The following is a 17,530-nucleotide window of genomic DNA, read 5'->3' as shown; positions in this document are numbered from 1 at the left end:
TAATATATATATATATATATATATATATATATATATGAATAGTAGAAAGTCAAATTAAGATGTCCTAGAAGACGAAGTAGGGCACGTTACATAGAGATAAACCTTGATGATGATGAACATAGATCGCAGACCATATATATATATATAGATATTAGTATTATAGATAGCTCTGCATCCTTTCAATTCTTTGTCCATATATGTTCATGGTGTAACCCCACTCCTCCTCCATCATTTACTATTTGATTACTCTCTGCAGGACCCATTTGCATGCTGCATATTACGTTAAACTTTGTCTTTTCATTAGAATTCAATTTCTTTGGTCAAAGTCTTTTTCTAGTTTTGTATCTATCTATCTCTATATATACATACATACATACATACATACCCATGGAGAAAGATGATACCAACTACTCGGTATGAACAACTTATATGAACCATAGCTACTAGCTAAACTAAATATCCATCTTTTTTCATCACCATGTTGTTTTATAGCGAATTCCAACTCTTGCAGGGAGGTTTTCTTGAGTTTAATGGCGATCATGAACATCTTCATCAGCACCACCAGCACCAGCAACAGTTCATGGTGAAAAACACATACGAGAATAATGGGAATCAAATGGTGGATTACTTGATTAACAATCCAATTCAACATCTACCTTCTGGTGCTGGTTTTTCTAGCCCCAACTCGTTCGACAAGTTGAGCTTTGCAGATGTGATGCAGTTTGCAGATCATGGACCCAAGTTGGCTTTGAATCAAAACAAAACATCATGCCATGATCATCACGATCAGGAAGATCAAGAAACTGGGATCGATCCGATTTATTTCTTGAAGTTTCCAGTTCTAAATGAGAGGCTTCAAGAAGATCATCATCATCATCATCAGTCTTTATTGCCACCTCTTGGAGACGATGAACATGTAGTGACTGAAGGAGGAGAAAGATCTAGAGAAGAAGAAGCTAGGGTTTCTGAAGGTAATAATATGTCTGTTCGTCTCCAATTCATCGGTGATCAAGACGTTCATAAAACCCTAGTTTCAGAAGGGAAGAACAAGAGAAAAAGACCAAGAACTATAAAGACAAGTGAGGAAGTTGAGAGCCAAAGGATGACTCATATCGCAGTCGAAAGAAACCGAAGAAAGCAAATGAACGAACATTTACGCGTTCTAAGGTCTCTCATGCCGGGTTCTTATGTTCAAAGGGTACGTATTTATTGATTTCTGCTTCGTGCTAATCAACTGAATTTGATCAAAATGCAGAAATAAACAACTGAGTTTTGATGATTTTATGAACTTTAGGGTGATCAAGCTTCAATTATTGGTGGAGCCATTGAGTTTGTGAGGGAGCTAGAGCAACTCCTGCAATGTCTTGAGTCACAAAAACGTCGAAAACTCTACGGCGATAATACCCCGAGGGTCATCGGAGATTCATCATCTCTTCCGATTCTGCAACAAGGGCCGGCGGCGGCAGTGTTTTACCCTCCTCCTCCCGATGATGAGATAAAGTTAGTTGAATATGACGGTGGTCTGAAGGAGGAGACGGCGGAGAGCAAGTCGTGTTTGGCTGACGTGGAAGTGAGACTTTTAGGGTTTGATGCCATGATCAAGATTTTATGTAGGAGAAGGCCTGGTCAGCTTATTAAAACCATTGCTGCACTTGAAGATTTGCAGCTTAATATCCTTCATACAAACATCACCACCATTGAACAAACTGTGCTCTATTCTTTCAATGTCAAGGTATATAACCATCACACACATATACATAGATACATACATATATATATATATATATATATACATGTATATATATTCAGAATCAGTGTTTTTTTCTCATTTGAAGCAATCTGAGAAAGTGCTTAACATTTGCAGGTTACTAGTGAAGTAAGGTTTTCGGCTGAAGATATAGCGAATTCGGTACAACAAATCATTAGTTTTGTTCACGAAAATACAGGTACTTGATTGATGATGAAATCTTCGGCTGAAAATACCCCGATCGATCTACCATCAAACACAACCATCGGCTTCCATTTCCTATGGATATGAGGTGTGCATCGGACAGACAAATCAGTCGGAAATGATATGTTCTTGTAGCTGCATTATTATAACTCATAATATATTTTTCTCATATTTCAGAATATTCTTTAGTTTCAATATTCAGTCTATTTGATGTATGGGTTCTTTAGATTACATATTAAAGCATAGTGTATACTTTCGTAAGGATTTATTGCAAGGACTCATAATATATATTCACATATGAATTATCATCTACAAAATGAATCTTAGTCAACCTGAGTCAACTTCATTGAAACATGTACAATGCTAAGCTCTTAATGTAACACCAACAGTCCCATCTACTTGAACCTTTTTATTTATTTATAAGAAGTTGGTTCAACACATAGCACATTAAAAGATGATAAAATGTAGTTGTTTTCGAGTTCTTGAATTCGAATAACTTCATCTTTAGAAGATGATGACTATATATGTTGTTACTTACCCCATATATATATATATATATATATATATATGAATGATGGTACTTTTGATGCAATAATTATATATATCATATAGAAAAATGTCAACGGGGGTTGTTTGGGATCTAAGCAAAGGTACAAAGTTTGACATGGAAGAGGTTTGACTTGTCAGAATTAATGAATTTGGAGGTATTACCCTTTACATTTTCGAACATCAGAACCCACCCATATGCCTTGTCCCTGCCATATTTGCACTATATATATATATATATATATATATATCCATCATGTATTTTCATAAACTGTATCAAATATGTTATGTGTAATCTGTATAAAGGGTTCAAATTTGAAATTACTTGCAGCACATGATGAGTTATATGGTTAGGGTTTTGAAAGAATTTTGTTTTGGTTCAGATATATTTGGGTGGCAGTCGATCTAACCCATAAACCAATGAAGGTGCATGAAAGTTTGCATTTGAAAAAGAGTACAATTTCATCTGAAATTTGTTTATTAGAATTCATTTGGATTTGGAGGTGATTTGTTACATCATAATGTCTTGAATTTTATATATACTCTTTCTCCTTTTTTTTTTTTTTTTTTAATTTATGTACAAACAAATATTCAAAAAAAAGTTTAAAATCAAAGAATCCAAAAAAGAAGAACCGGGGAACCCAATCAAACATTGGATCTAAAAATAGATGACCCGTATTCAAATGTATCTGCCCTGAATTGTGAATTTGATTTCGGCAAAATGTGATCGTCTCTATATTCACAATTGTAGGATTAAAATATATGAGTTGTTCAGATAACTCCCCCTTTCTATTTTTTAGTGTTCTATTTAGACCTATCCTATTTAAAATATGTGTATATATAAATGAAATGAGATTAGGGAGATGCAATATCATATTGACCTATGTTTTTATCTCATTACCTCCTAAGGAGGGGACAAGTCAATGGTAGACCTACTTATTTTATGGTATTCAAAGTTTTATATAAAATGTTGTACCATTAACTTTTTGTATTTTAAAAATCAAACAAAAATTTAAGTTATTGACACTTGAGTCATTTTGAATTGTACCTAATTGCTTATAAAAGGCATGACTACAAAATTATGTGACATTTGTTAAGGGAAAATCCCAACTTATTTTCATATTTTTAAGTAATCAAGTTCTTAAACTTTATTTATTTATTTTATAAATATGTGTTCTATAATGTATTGAAATTGAATAAAGAAACCATTGAACTTTATCATTACTACAAAATTGGTTTTATAGGATGCCTAAAATGTCTAATTATCCTAATAAAATACTTTATATGATTTAAGTTTATAAGATCAAACCAAAATCTTCTATCTAAATTTTAAATTAGTCGTTTTTTTTTTCCAGATTTGAGGGTGTTACATTTTAAAAGTAGCCATAGAAAATAGAAAATATGGTAATAATCCAAAACAACTTGAAAACACAAACTTCCAATCTGAAAGATATGATCTCGAACTTGCTATAGGATCTGTTTTGATATCCTTATGCATGCCCTTCTGTAAGTCTTTGGTTTCATAAATGTTTATTTACAACACCTTTAATTATTAGAATTTGATCCAGATCCTTTTCTCAAACTTAGGCTCAGAGTTATTCAATTTGGTCTCGGTTTTGGTTCTTGTTTTTGGCTTCAGACTTGCAAAGTTATTCAATTTGGTGTTAGATATTGTAACCGCCATTCTTATCGCCATTGTTGTGTGTGCAGGTGTTAGACCCCAGAATTCCTATTTATTAAAAGTATTGTAAAATGATTTAAGTGCTGAAAACTAGGGACCCTATGAAGATAAACCAGAGAAAGGCAATGAAGAACCAGAGATACCAAACCTGATGATCACCTACTGATGAAGAGTCCCTCTGGTCTATGAACAACACCTAAATAGAAACCCTTTTGGTCTTCAGCTGCTGATGGAATGCTTAAGATACCAACTATTGTCCAGTCAGCTCTTGCCTAACAAACTGACACATGGAGGCTCTTGATTGGACATGCCACCTAGAGACAGTTATTTCACTTTACACATGGCAGACTATGATTCATCAATGTCTTGACTTTATTCTCTAGAAGGTTACAAACAGTTGCTTGACTGCATTCTATTAGACAATCCTTTTTAGCAAGCTTTTGATTACTAACTGTGTAATTTTCTTTGAAGATCTGCATTGTAATCAAAGTTTTTCTCTCAATATATCAATAAAATGATGATTGCTACAACCTATTCTTAAATATCATAGCTGCTTATGAAATCTTCATAACCCAAGGAGTAGATCGTCTTCCTCCACTCTAAAATTCTTACACCTATTCACATTTTGAGAGAACTGGGATTTAATAATCAATATCAGAGCCAAATGATTGTTCATCAATCAAACGATCAATTCTGAAATTGTGAATCATTTCTCTCATCTGTTCGGTTTTTCTTCAAGATCTAGTTATCGTTCACTCATATCCCCTGTTTTTCACAGTTTTCTCAAAGAGATATAAAATCTTGTGATTAATAGGTATTTTCTCCTTGGATATAGAAGAACTAATTGATATTTTCTCTTGATAAAATGTCTAATTGGACTTCTGCATATAGTGTGGGTTCACTCACGAAACCTTCAACTCTTCAAAGAGAAGATTCAATGGAAGATATGAAGATAAACTTCGAGGGTATGGATGTAAATATAAATCTGTGATCAATGGTCCTCATATTCCACAAACCCTGATCCCTAAGGTTCCAGTCACTCTACTACCGAAGAAATTCCTACATATTTTGTTCCTAAGGATGAAAAATCATGGAATGATGATGATAAAGAAAAAGTGGAAGTGGTGACAGGAAGGTTAAGAGGCTTTTTATCATGGCTATCCCAAATGAAATATTCCAATCTCTTGACTCTTGCAAAACTGTAAAAGAGATTTGGGATGAACTTGCTAGTTAGTTACAAGGAGGTTTAACGACTAAGAAGAACAAGAGAGCTCAATGTTTGAATTAATACACAAATTTTAAGGGTCTTCCTGATGAACCAATTCAGAGAACTTATGACAGGTTTAACACCTTGATTAATCAGTGTCACAGGAATGACATCACACGTACAAAAGAAGAATATAATGATTTATTTCTTAAAAGTCTTGGTGATGAGTGGACACAATTGTCCATGTCCCTAAAGGCAAATCAGGATCTGGAAAGCTGGTCACTCCATGATGTCTATGGAACTTTGGTTGCTCAAAAGAAAGACTTAATGAAGAAGAAGGTTACTTTTGGTGGTCCTCTGGCTCTAGTTTCAGAAGAAAAAGAAGCAACCAGAAGTTCATCAAAAACTCATCACAGAAAGAAGAAAAGAAGGCCTTGATGATAAATAGTGAGTCTAAAGTTGAAAGTCCAGACACAGATGATGATTTAAAAGCTTTTGCTGAATCTTTGGCCCTTATTACCAAGAAGTTTCGGAGACAGTTCGTCAAGAGACCTTATGAGAAGGATCATAGGAAGAAGTATAGAGGAGATAGATTCCATAAGCCCACCTATGAACAGAAACCAGTAAAGTTTTATCCAAGAGAAAAGGGAAGAGAAAAGCAAAGAGAGAAGAGAAGAGATAAAAGAAGAGAAAAGAGAAGAGAGAAGTGAAGAAAAACAAGTACAAATATCATGCCAAAGAGAGGAGCTTCACGATAAAGAAGGAAAATTGGATCTCTGACTCCTCTTTCAAATATGATCATGATAAAGCCTTGGTATGTTTGATGGCCAAGTCCTCTGATGCAGAGAGATCCATATCTGATGACCCTATCTCTCTGACGAACATGTATACACTTCTTCCAACATCTATGATGAATACACTCACTTTGCTCAAACAGAGCTAGAGATAAGTATTCAACAATCCTCTGTTGATTTCCAAAAACTTAAACAAAAACTTGAACTTGAAAGATCTGAGAGAGAGAGAGAGAGAGAGAGAGAAAGTTAAGAGAGAAACAAATTACTTCAAGAGAGAAACACATCTTTTAACTAAGGAAAAAATGAAATTGAGAAAGAAAAAAAAGTCAAAAGAAGAAAAACTTTTGGATTTGAAAAGGAAAGTAACTAAGGATTTGGAAAGAAGGTTAAGGAATTCAAAGAGTTTGAATCTGTAAGATTAAATTCTGTGGCACTAAAGGATTTTTTTTCCAAAAAGAAAGAGAAGTACTTCATCAGAAGCTTCAATCTTCAAAACGGATGAACTTTTGATCAAAAAGTACAAGGATGCACAAAATGTCTATGAAAAGGTGAACAGTCAGATGAACACTCAAGGATTAGGCTACAATGAACTTGATTCCTCCATAGGAAAAAAAAAATACTTTTGCATCAACTTTTAACCTTGGTTGTGTTCAAAAACCTGACTTTTCTTCAAAAATAACTTCATCTTTCAAGAGAATCAAGATTGATGGGAAATCAAAATTTTCAAGCAGAAATTCAAAAATGTGTTACATGGAAGCAACAAACAAAAGGTCTATGTTCATCCAAAGCCTCTGGCCAATCAAACCAGAGCCCTAAAGAACAAAATGATTATATAAAAATTTCTGACTGCAAATCAGAGACCTCTGGAAACTTTGTAGTTCAACTAGAGCCTCTAATTACACCATCCATAGATGAACTTTTGAAGTCAAAAAATGTTGCTGATGAACTAGAACATCTGGTTAAGAAACCAGAGACCACTAGAAGTCTAATAGTAAAATGAGAACCTCTAGTTATACTACATATGGAACCAGAACCTCTGGTTAACCAAGTAGATGTTTATGGTAAATCTTATCCTAAGCCCATCTTTGAAATTAAATCCCATGAGTCTTTGAACTCTTCATTATGTGAAAATGATGCAAAAAACACTTTTGTGAAATATAATCCATGTGAAATAATGGACTTATACACCAAGCTTTCAAATGAGTCCATTAGTTCACAAATGATGGAATTTATCAGAGATATAACAAAAGTGAAAAATACCAAAATCAGTGTCCACAAAACAGAACCAGTTATCTTTGCAAAACCTAAAAGGATTTTTCTTGACTCTTATTCTAAAGAAGAACTAGTCTATGAAGAACTAGAGATAGTTGTGGAAAAGAAACTCAAATTCCCAAAGTCTCAATTTGTCCCAACTTCATATACGTGTGGCTTAAAAGCAAAATCATCTTTAGGACTTGAGAAAGAAGCAAATAAAAAGGTCGATAAGAAAAGGAGACTTTAAGACCTAAACCTTATCCTTTCAAGTTCATCAAGTTTACTCCTGAACAAAAACATAAAGGAATAGCTACTGATGAATCTAATGTTCATATTTCTTTTGGTTCAATAAGTATGAAGAAAATCTCAGGAATTAAGTAAAAGCCAAGTTCTCAAATAAAAATCCTAGACTAGATAAGAAGTTTGTAAAAACAACCAATGCTAGAATAGAAACCTCATATAAGGCCGATACTTCTGGTTTTTACAAATCAAAAGAAGGTTATTAAACATTAATATCCATGCATGCATAACTGTCATTGTTTAACACTTTTATATCAGTTGAGAAAAAATTTCTTAGGTAATAAATGTATGCTTATTGAGTCCATATATAGGTATGAAAATCCTAAGACCCAGAAGCAACATAAGAATCACAAACCCAAGCCTAAAAAGGTTGGGACAAGAAAGAGAAACCCTAAGCTAACAGAAAAGGACCCATTATGAAATAGGTACCTAAGAAACCTTAATTGTCTTGCAAAACTAACATGTGCATCCATGGTATATGAACTCAGGTTACTCCAGGCACATGAATGGTGATTAAAATCCAATTATCCTCATTCATAGATAAATCTGGAGGATCTGTTACTTTTGAAGATAACAATAAAGGTACCATAAGGGGGGGTATGAAAATCTTGTCAAAGATAACATATCCATATGAAAAGTGGCTTATATGGAAGGATTAAAGCACAATCTTTTAAGCATAAGTCAATCTTGTGACAAAGGACTGAAGGTTAGATCCAGAAAAGGATTTTGTATAATTGAAACAAAATCTGGACTTACCATAATCAAGGGAAAGAGAGAAGGCAACCTTTACCTTCTAGATTTCCACTCTTCTGTGGGACAAGAGACCTTATATCTTATATATCACATGAGTGAGGAAAATTGGCTATAACATCAAATATTTTTCACATCTCAACTTTCAAGTCTTAAAGAAATTAGCCAAACGTAAGTTAGTAAAAGATATACCTGATCTAAACTTTGAAAAAGATCACTTATGGTTCTGCCTATGAAATGGGAAAGCTTAAAAAACAAACTCATAAGTCCAAATCTGAAACCTCTTATTCTAAGCCATTGGATATGCTTCATGTTGATCTTTGTGGTCCTATATCCATACAAATCTTATCTGGTAAAAAGTACATTCTAGTTCTTGTTGATGAGTATACAAGGTATACATGTGTTGAATTTGTAAAGAAGAAATATGAAGTTCCAGACCTACTCATTGGAGTGATGAAAAGACTACAAGTCCTTCTATAGCGCAAGGCTAGAAAGCTGAGAAGTGACAATGGAACATAATTCCAAAATGCCAGAATTGATGAATATCTTATCAGTAAAGGTATTTCTCAAAAAAATTCAGCAACCAAAATCATTAGTAGAATGGAGTTGTAGAAAGAAGGAACAGAACCCTAGTGGAGGCAGCAAGGACTATGCTTGCTTCATCAGGTCTGCCCATCTCCATGTGGGCAGGAGCTATCTCTACAACATGCTTCATTCATAATAGATCCATCGTCAACAAGAGACTACAAAAGACACCATATGAACTCATCAACCAAAGACGTCCAAACATCAAATATTTTCATGTCTTTGGTTGCAGGTGTTATGTTCTAAATGAAAGAGGTCATCTGGGAAAATTTGACAAGAAAGCAGATGAAGGTGTCTTTTTTGGATATTCTTTGTCTGCTAAGGCTTATAGAGTCTTCATCAAGAGGACAAGAATTGTTATCGAAATCATAAATGTGTCCTTTGATGATAAAACTCTAATGACTTCTAGAAATCTCAGTACAAAACTCGAGCAGAACCAGAAAACTTCTAATCCTTCATATAGCAAATTTAGAGAATCAGAACTCAATCAACTTTTTGCAGATTTGTCTGAAGAAGAAAAGGATATCTCTAGCAAAGCATCATAAGATGATCCATAACCTAGAGATGATGAAATTCCTGAGGTCTCTCATACAGAAGGTACAACTCTTCCTGAATTTCTTGTTATTTCACCCTCTACTTCTATGTCTCCAGAACAGGTTCAAGATTCTAGGGAGCATCTTTTTGAGGGGGAGCAAGCAGTAAATTCTACATCTACTTAGAATCAAATTGATACCACTTTATTAACAATAAAGAGCTGCACTCTATTGCTCAAGAACTCCATTCCATCGGTACCAAATAGATAGAAGATCATCCTGCACACTGAATAATTGGTGGTCCTTCATCTGGAGTAAAAACCAGGTTTGTCACTGTAAATGAATGCTTATTTGCAAATTTTCTAAGCATGGTAGAACCCAAGAAAGTTGATGAATCCCTACAAGATCCAAAGACAACCACCCCCTATCGGCAAAGTCCAAGAGGTTATTGCTTAGATGGAGTCTCTAAGTCGACGTCAAGAGCCACCTCCAAGAGAACCATTGCTGATGGAAAACATCCATCAATACCTCTATAATGATCAAGATGAGCAGGTTCTCATGAATTCTCTAAACCTTACTCCAAAGGCCATGGATCTGATCAGACACAGGTTTTGAGACAGTATATTAAGCCTCCTCATGAAGTATTTTTTGATGAAGATATCAGAGCTGTCTTGGACATAAAAGTAATATACAAATAACATTATAAGGCATATCGAGTACACCGCTCAGAGGGAACACAAGAGGATCTACGTCTTCAACGACAATGATCTCATAAATTTAAACCCATAGGACTTAATAGATTTACGCACTCATGCAAGTCAATGTGTGGATCAAGGCATCCAGTTTGCTATTGCTAGAAGATCAATTATGGAGGTGATTTGGGATAATGGTCAAATTCAGAGCAAATAATGACTTTAAATTTTCTTTAGAGATGGGTGTTAAGAGACCATCATGCACTACTCCAAATGGGACCTTTGAAGGACTTGAAAACTTCTGGTCTATTTCTGTACTATCTCAACCGGAACTAGGACTCGTTTACAAAGATGAGTTCCAAGAAAAGAAGTTCTTCCGGTTGACTGAAACATTCAAGTACTCAAATGTTACACTTACTCAGTTTCATAAGGTAGTTAATGAAAGGTTAGACAAACAACATATGCCTCGATAGGAAGGAAACAAACTTATCCATGATCTCTACAATACTTAACTACAGGAAACTGATGATGCCCTTATGGAGATTCTATAATGGTGACAAAAACGAGATGTAGTTTTTCCTTTCAAGTACTGTAATTTTCTATCTTTTTAGTGAAGTTGTTTGGCACAAAGATACTTCATATCCTCTTGGTTTTTTTGCTTTAAATTTTACTTTATTCAATTTTCAAATATTTAGCAGGAGATTGTTAGACCCTAGAATTCCAATTTGTTAAAGTATTGTAAAATGATTTAAGTGCTGAAGACTAGAGTCCCTGTGAAGACAAACCATAGATAGGCCATGAAGAAACAGAGATACCAAACCTGATGATCACTTTCTGATGAAGAGTCCTTTTGGTCAATGAACAACACCTCTATAGAACCCCTTCTGGTCTTCAACTACTAATGGAATGCTTAAGACATCAACAATTGTCTTGCCTAACAAACTGACATATAGAGACTCTTGATTGGACATGCCACCTAGAGATAGTTATTTCACTTTACATATGAGAAATTATGATTTGTCAGTGCCTTCACTTGTTCTTTAGGAGATTATAAATAAAGATTATGATGGTTATACCAAAGACCCTTTGGCTTAGCGGTATCATAACCTTTGGCCTTCTAGGAGGTCAGAGTTAAAACATCACCAAAGGTAAGGAGGGTGTGTGAATTTATTTGTTGCATTTGTCGTATATAAATATAGATGAGCGATCAAATGAAAACCACTCAATTTGTAAAAACCGTAAGAACCTCATTCAACAAATCATAATTTTTCATTTTGTTCATTTTTTTGTAATTATGAGAGGTTGATTAATCAATTTTATTGTGGAGGGTGTTAATCATGGATATTATCATCTTCATTATTTTAATTTTAGATAAATATATGAAACAATTTATTAAGTAGTATATGAAACAATTTCATAACCATATATGAAACAACTTCATCAAAAAAAGTATTATATGAAACAAATTCACAAGATTAAACAATTTAATGAAAAAATTTCATAAGATTAAACAATGAAATCGACGGATGACGGTGGTTTGCACGATTTTTACAAATTGGAGTGATTTTCATTTGGTCGCTCCTCTATGAATATATATATACTTAAAAAAAAGATTATGATGGCTACAACTTGTTCATAGCTACTTATAAAATCTTCATAACCCAAGGAATAGATCATCTTCCTCCACTCTAAAATTTTTATAACTATTCACAGTTTGAGAGAACTAAGATCTAACAGCAGGTTTCTGTTTCTATCATTTCACATACTTCAGAATCAATTGGTGTACTCATGTATTATGCTTACATCACTCCCATGTATGCATTTCCCATATGCAAGCCATTTTAACATAATTCATATATGATAACTTGCATACATGCAATTTTCCATATTCAGTCCAGTTTAGCTTTATTCATATATGCAGTTTCTAATACGCAATCAAGCTTTCAAATATGCAAATATGCAACGTCAAATCATATTTCATTTGAATTTTATTGTTTTTGCTAAATGTATGCATATAGCCTACAAATTGCATGTAAACCTTAATTCACACTGAATGAAAAAATGTGAGGAGATGTATTTATAAATATAGTGCAATACTATTTATAAGTATTTCACATAAGCTATTGCCATGATATCATATGAAGGTACCATAGTCATATGCATTTCCTGATGGGGTACGACCAACTGAAATAAACTATATACATTCAATTAATTATGAATCTTCGCATATGAAATAGGATGTACATATAGGAACTTGCCAACATTATGAGCAAATCAAGTTCTATAGTTTCCAAATATGTAGGCTAATAACGAATGTAACCCAATAGAATAACTTCAAGAGACGATGGACATTGCCTAATTTGTATTTTGTGCTTTTATACCTATTTACCCTTGGCATGCAGTTTGATTTCATAGAAATGGTAAGTATCTTCTAAAGAATGTTCATTTTGAGATAAGAAAGGTTGTTTCCAAGCTCTTTGGGCAGCCCCAAATCCATCATAGGCAAAACATGATTGGGGAGCTAATGAGAATCCTCATATCTCCTGCAGAAAAAGTAAAGTAGGTTGTAGATTCAGTTCTTAGTGGAGGTTTAGATGTTGATATTACAATGGTTGTATACCATTTTGTTATTTGGTTGCATCTGGTTTACTTTGGGAATGGCTGGATTCTAATTTTTCACTCAATATTGGTTGTTTATTTTGGTCCGGATTAGTTACTTTGGTGCTATATGGTGAGATGAGAAAGGTTGCTTCCGAGCTCTTTGGTCAGCTCCATATTCATCATGGGTCAAACGTGACTAGGAAGCTAATGAGAATTCTCGTATCTACAACAGAAAAAGTAAAACAGGTTGTAGATTCAGTTCTTGGTGGGGGGTTAGATGTTGATATTACAATGGTTATACCACTTTATTATTTGGTTGCAGCTAGTTTGCTTAGGACTGGCTGGATTCTAATTTTTGTATTCAACGGTTGTTGTTTTTAGGGTAGATCAGTTACTTTGGTGCTATATGCTGGTTTAGTTTTATTGTCCTTGACTGCAATCTGACCCTCAATATTCATGTTTTTGCTATTTTTGTCTTATGGTTGCTGATTGGTTTCAAACTATTTGCAAGGGCCAATGACCAATTTGGAAAATTCGTTTGGTTGCTGTCTATGGCAGGTCTATGTTTTGGCAGCTTCTTCTATGTTGGTCTATACGTTGAGTACTGCCATTTTATGGTTTAGTTTCATGGTTTAATTTGGTATCTATTTGTTTGGGATCAGAATCAACTCAAGGTGATCAGAAACAGTTCACTATATCAGTTTTGGTCTCAATTTTATCAGTTTTATGGTTACTGATTTGGTTTATTATCCATTAGAGTTGTTCATGGGTAGGACGATCCGTTAGATCCCATCCATCCGACCCACTAGAAATACGGGTTTGCACAACCATTATCGAGAAAATAGACAGCCACAACCACAAGTTCGTTCACTAATATTAACGGGCGGACATGGACAATGTAAAAATAAATATGGACAAGCCGGCCCAACTAATTTATATTTTATAATCAATATTTTTTACCATTAATTAAAATTGTACTAGTATTTTTTAAAATTAAATTATTAAAGTTATTTTGGTTATTCGTGAGAACCCAAAAAGCTAACCTAGTAATCTTCATCAAATTAAGTTTATAAACCATACCATTAAGCGTTCTATCTAAAAAGGTTATAATAAGTTTATAGGATGTTTTTGAACGTTTCAACAAGTGTTTTAAAATAATCTTTAAATAAAATTTCGTATTAGTTATTTTATAGAAATATTTTGAGAAGTGTCCCGTAAACTTATCTATTTATAGGACATCTATGTCCATATGACACTTTTTCAAGTCGTTTTGTATAAATTAACTAATACGATATTTTATTTTAAAAGCTTCATAGATATTGTTAAAACGCCCAAAATTATCCTATAAAAATATTGTAACTCTTTTAGATAAGACAATTTTCTTGTTTCGTCTTATAAAGTATCATATTAGGATGCTTAGACATTCTAGGCATCTTCTAAGATCTAATATGGTTGTAGCGAATGCTATAACTAAGCATTTTCTTTCCACTAAGGTACAACATAAAATGACAGGGTATTTTGGGTTGGGTTTAATTGGTTGTTAGTGGGTTAGGTTGGACGGCTTTAAGATAGGTTTAGTAGGAGTAAATTGAGGAAAATGGAAAAATGATAGGTTCAGTTGGAACCCTAATAGAAATCGATGAAGAACTAGAAATAGAGGGTAAGGCAGATCTGATCAGAAGAATCCTTGTGGGTTGATTTGTCCTTTAAAGATGCTTGATATACTTCAATTCCTTCCTGGCTTCTCCAATAGTTGTATGAGATTTTTGTGGATTGGACAGAGGCTTGATTGTGTCTTGATGATGATTCTTCTGGGATTAAATCTCTTTGCTTCTGAGTTATTTTTGGTGGAGATTTTGAGTTTGATTGTGGATAATAAGTTTTAGTTGGATCTTAATTGGATGATTTTGTGGAGATCGATGGCTTCCCAAGGAAGGGATTCCTCTAGATGGTTTTGATCTTTTCAGCTACTGCTATTCATCCAGATCAGATTTTGGTTTTGGTTTTGGTCTTGGTTCATTTTTGTTGTGGATTTGATTGGTACCTTAACTATAATTTGGATTTTGGAAACTCGATCGGTGGTTCATTTTTGTATATTAAATGTTAATTGAATTGTGGCTTTGGGGCATTCTAAAAGTTCATTATTTTAGTTGGAATAAAGTATTTTTCTCAATGAGTCATTTCACTACTAGAAAATCAGGTATCAGCGACGAATATCAGCGAGGGAAAATTTCCCTCGCAGATCAGCGAGGGATCGGCGAGGGAAATGCCAAAAAACTCATTCCCTCGCTGCTCTGCGAGGGAAATATTCCCTCGCTGATCCCTCACAGATCAGCGAGGGATCTGCGAGGGAAATGCCAAAAAAACTCATTCCCTCGCTGATTCCTCGCAGATCAGCGAGGGATCAGCGAGAGAATTGCCAAAAAAACTCATTCCCTCGCTGATTTGCGAGGGAATTTTCTTCTACAAATTCCCTCGCTGATCCCTCGCAGATCAGCGAGGGATCAGCAAGGGAAATGACAAAATTCAAATTCTCTCGCTGATCTCTCGCTGATCTGCGAGGGATCAGCGTGGAATTTGCAGAATTCACATTCCCTCGCTGATTTGCGAGGGATCAGCGAGAGATTTTTCTATTTTTCCTATTTTCTCATTTTTATGTGTTATATGTACATATTTTTATRTGTTGATATCGTATGTATGCATGTCATGTGTTGTTTGTGTGTGTGTGTGTGTATATATATATATATATATATATATATATATATATATGTTGTGCTTGCTAACCGCGATATGTACATGTGTTATAAATATATATACCCGTCGTGAGGGAAAATGATTTTTTCCATTTTTTTAATTTTATAACTACTAATTTAATTGCTTATAAATTATTTATTAATAATTATTTATTACATTATTGCAAAAATTAATTAATAAAGCTGATGATTAAGCCCAATAAAACCGAATAAAACCCATTAAGGCCCAATAAACCAAATAAAGTCAAATAAAACTAAATAAAGTTCATTAAGGTCCGATAAACTCAATGAAGCCCGGTAAATAGATTAAGACCCAATAAAACCGAATAAAGCCCAGTTAAATAGGTTAAGACCAATAAAATCATATAAATCTAACACACACACACACACACATACTGTCTATACATTCACATATACACGTACCTTTAAACTTATATTCATCTGTCCAATCGTGATTAGCAACCAGTACACATCGTGTATATATGTGTATATAACATTGACCGACGAGTATATATACAYATAACACATACAACGTCGTGTAAACATATGTATATAACACGAGCTAACGGGTATATATGCATGTGTTACAAGTATATATACCCGACGGTCAATGTTATATACATATATGTTTACACGACGTTGTATGTGTTATATGTATATATACCCGTCGGTCAATTATATATATACATATATACACGATGTGTACTGGTTGYTAACCACGATTGGATGGATGAATATATGTTTAAACGTATGTGTATATGTGAATGTATAGACAGTGTGTGTGTGTGTGTGTTATATGCAGATTTATATGATTTATATGGGTATATATACTTATAACACATTCACATATCACGGTTAGCAACCACAACATATATATATATATATATATATATACACACACACAAACAACACATGTACATGCATACAAACGACATCGACACATAAAATTATGTACATATAACACATAAAAATATGTACATATATACACAAACAACACATGTACATGTATGTATTCGAAGATTAAATTGTAAAAATTGAATATTTTAAATTGTATGAATCCATATTTTAAATCGTATGAATTGGTTACTTTGTTCACAGATTTGGTTTGTTATATATTATTATTTTCAGTTTTTTATAAATAATTTATTTATATATTATTATTTTCCCACCTCCTCCACAGGTTTTTTATGCATTTTTGAAAAGTTTTTTTTTTAATTTTTTACAAATTAGCGACGGATTAGTGAGGGAAAATCCGTCGCTGAAAGTCCTTGAAGATCCTTCGCAAATCCGTCGTTGAAAGTTCCCTCGCAAATCCGTCGCTGAAATATCCCTCGCAAATCCGTCGCTGAAAGATCCCTCGCAAATCCGTCGTTGAAAGTTCCCTCGCAAATCCGTCGCTGAAAGTTCCCTTGCAGATCCGTCGCTGAAAGATCCCTCGCAGATTCCTCGCTGATCCGTTGCTAAATATTTCCCTCGCTGATCCGTCGCTGAAAGATCCCTCGCAGATCCCTCACTGAAATATCCCTCGCAGATCCCTCGCTAAATATTTATCTCGCTGATCCGTCGCTGAAAGTGTCCGTCGCAAATCCGTCGCTGATAGCATTACCTACGACTGTTTGACCGACGGAGTATCAACGACGGATTGCCCTTTCAGCGACGGATTTACAATGGAATTTTCCCTCGCTGATACTCTGCATTCTTGTAGTGGATTTATACGTACCCCTTAATTAATAGACCAAATTCTACTTTTGATCGATTATGATCCAAGCAACAAGAATAGAATAGAGCTCATAAAACATGTACTAGGTATTAATGTTTATATTATCCATGTCCTTAGCCATGCATATTTCAGACTAATTGTCGTCAAATCATAATTATAAAAA

At 34.1% G+C, this 17,530-nt stretch overlaps 1 protein-coding gene across 1 annotated transcript; it reads left to right on the top strand.

Annotated features, from left to right (window-relative positions):
- The first annotated feature begins 478 nt into the window (after positions 1-478).
- On the top strand, positions 479-2,006 carry LOC112529112 (transcription factor FAMA-like). The gene is made up of 3 exons (XM_025140189.1): positions 479-1,198; positions 1,295-1,732; positions 1,865-2,006. Exons 1-3 carry the CDS (start codon positions 479-481, stop codon positions 1,952-1,954), a joined length of 1,248 nt encoding a protein of 415 aa, XP_024995957.1. The 3' UTR covers positions 1,955-2,006.
- Positions 2,007-17,530: the final 15,524 nt, after the last annotated feature.

This window comes from Cynara cardunculus (assembly GCF_001531365.2).
Source record: "Cynara cardunculus var. scolymus isolate 2C chromosome LG 1, CcrdV1, whole genome shotgun sequence".
Taxonomy (NCBI): Eukaryota; Viridiplantae; Streptophyta; class Magnoliopsida; order Asterales; family Asteraceae; genus Cynara; species Cynara cardunculus.
The sequence above is the reverse complement of the archived record's forward strand: the minus strand, read 5'-3'. Positions and strand labels throughout refer to the sequence as shown.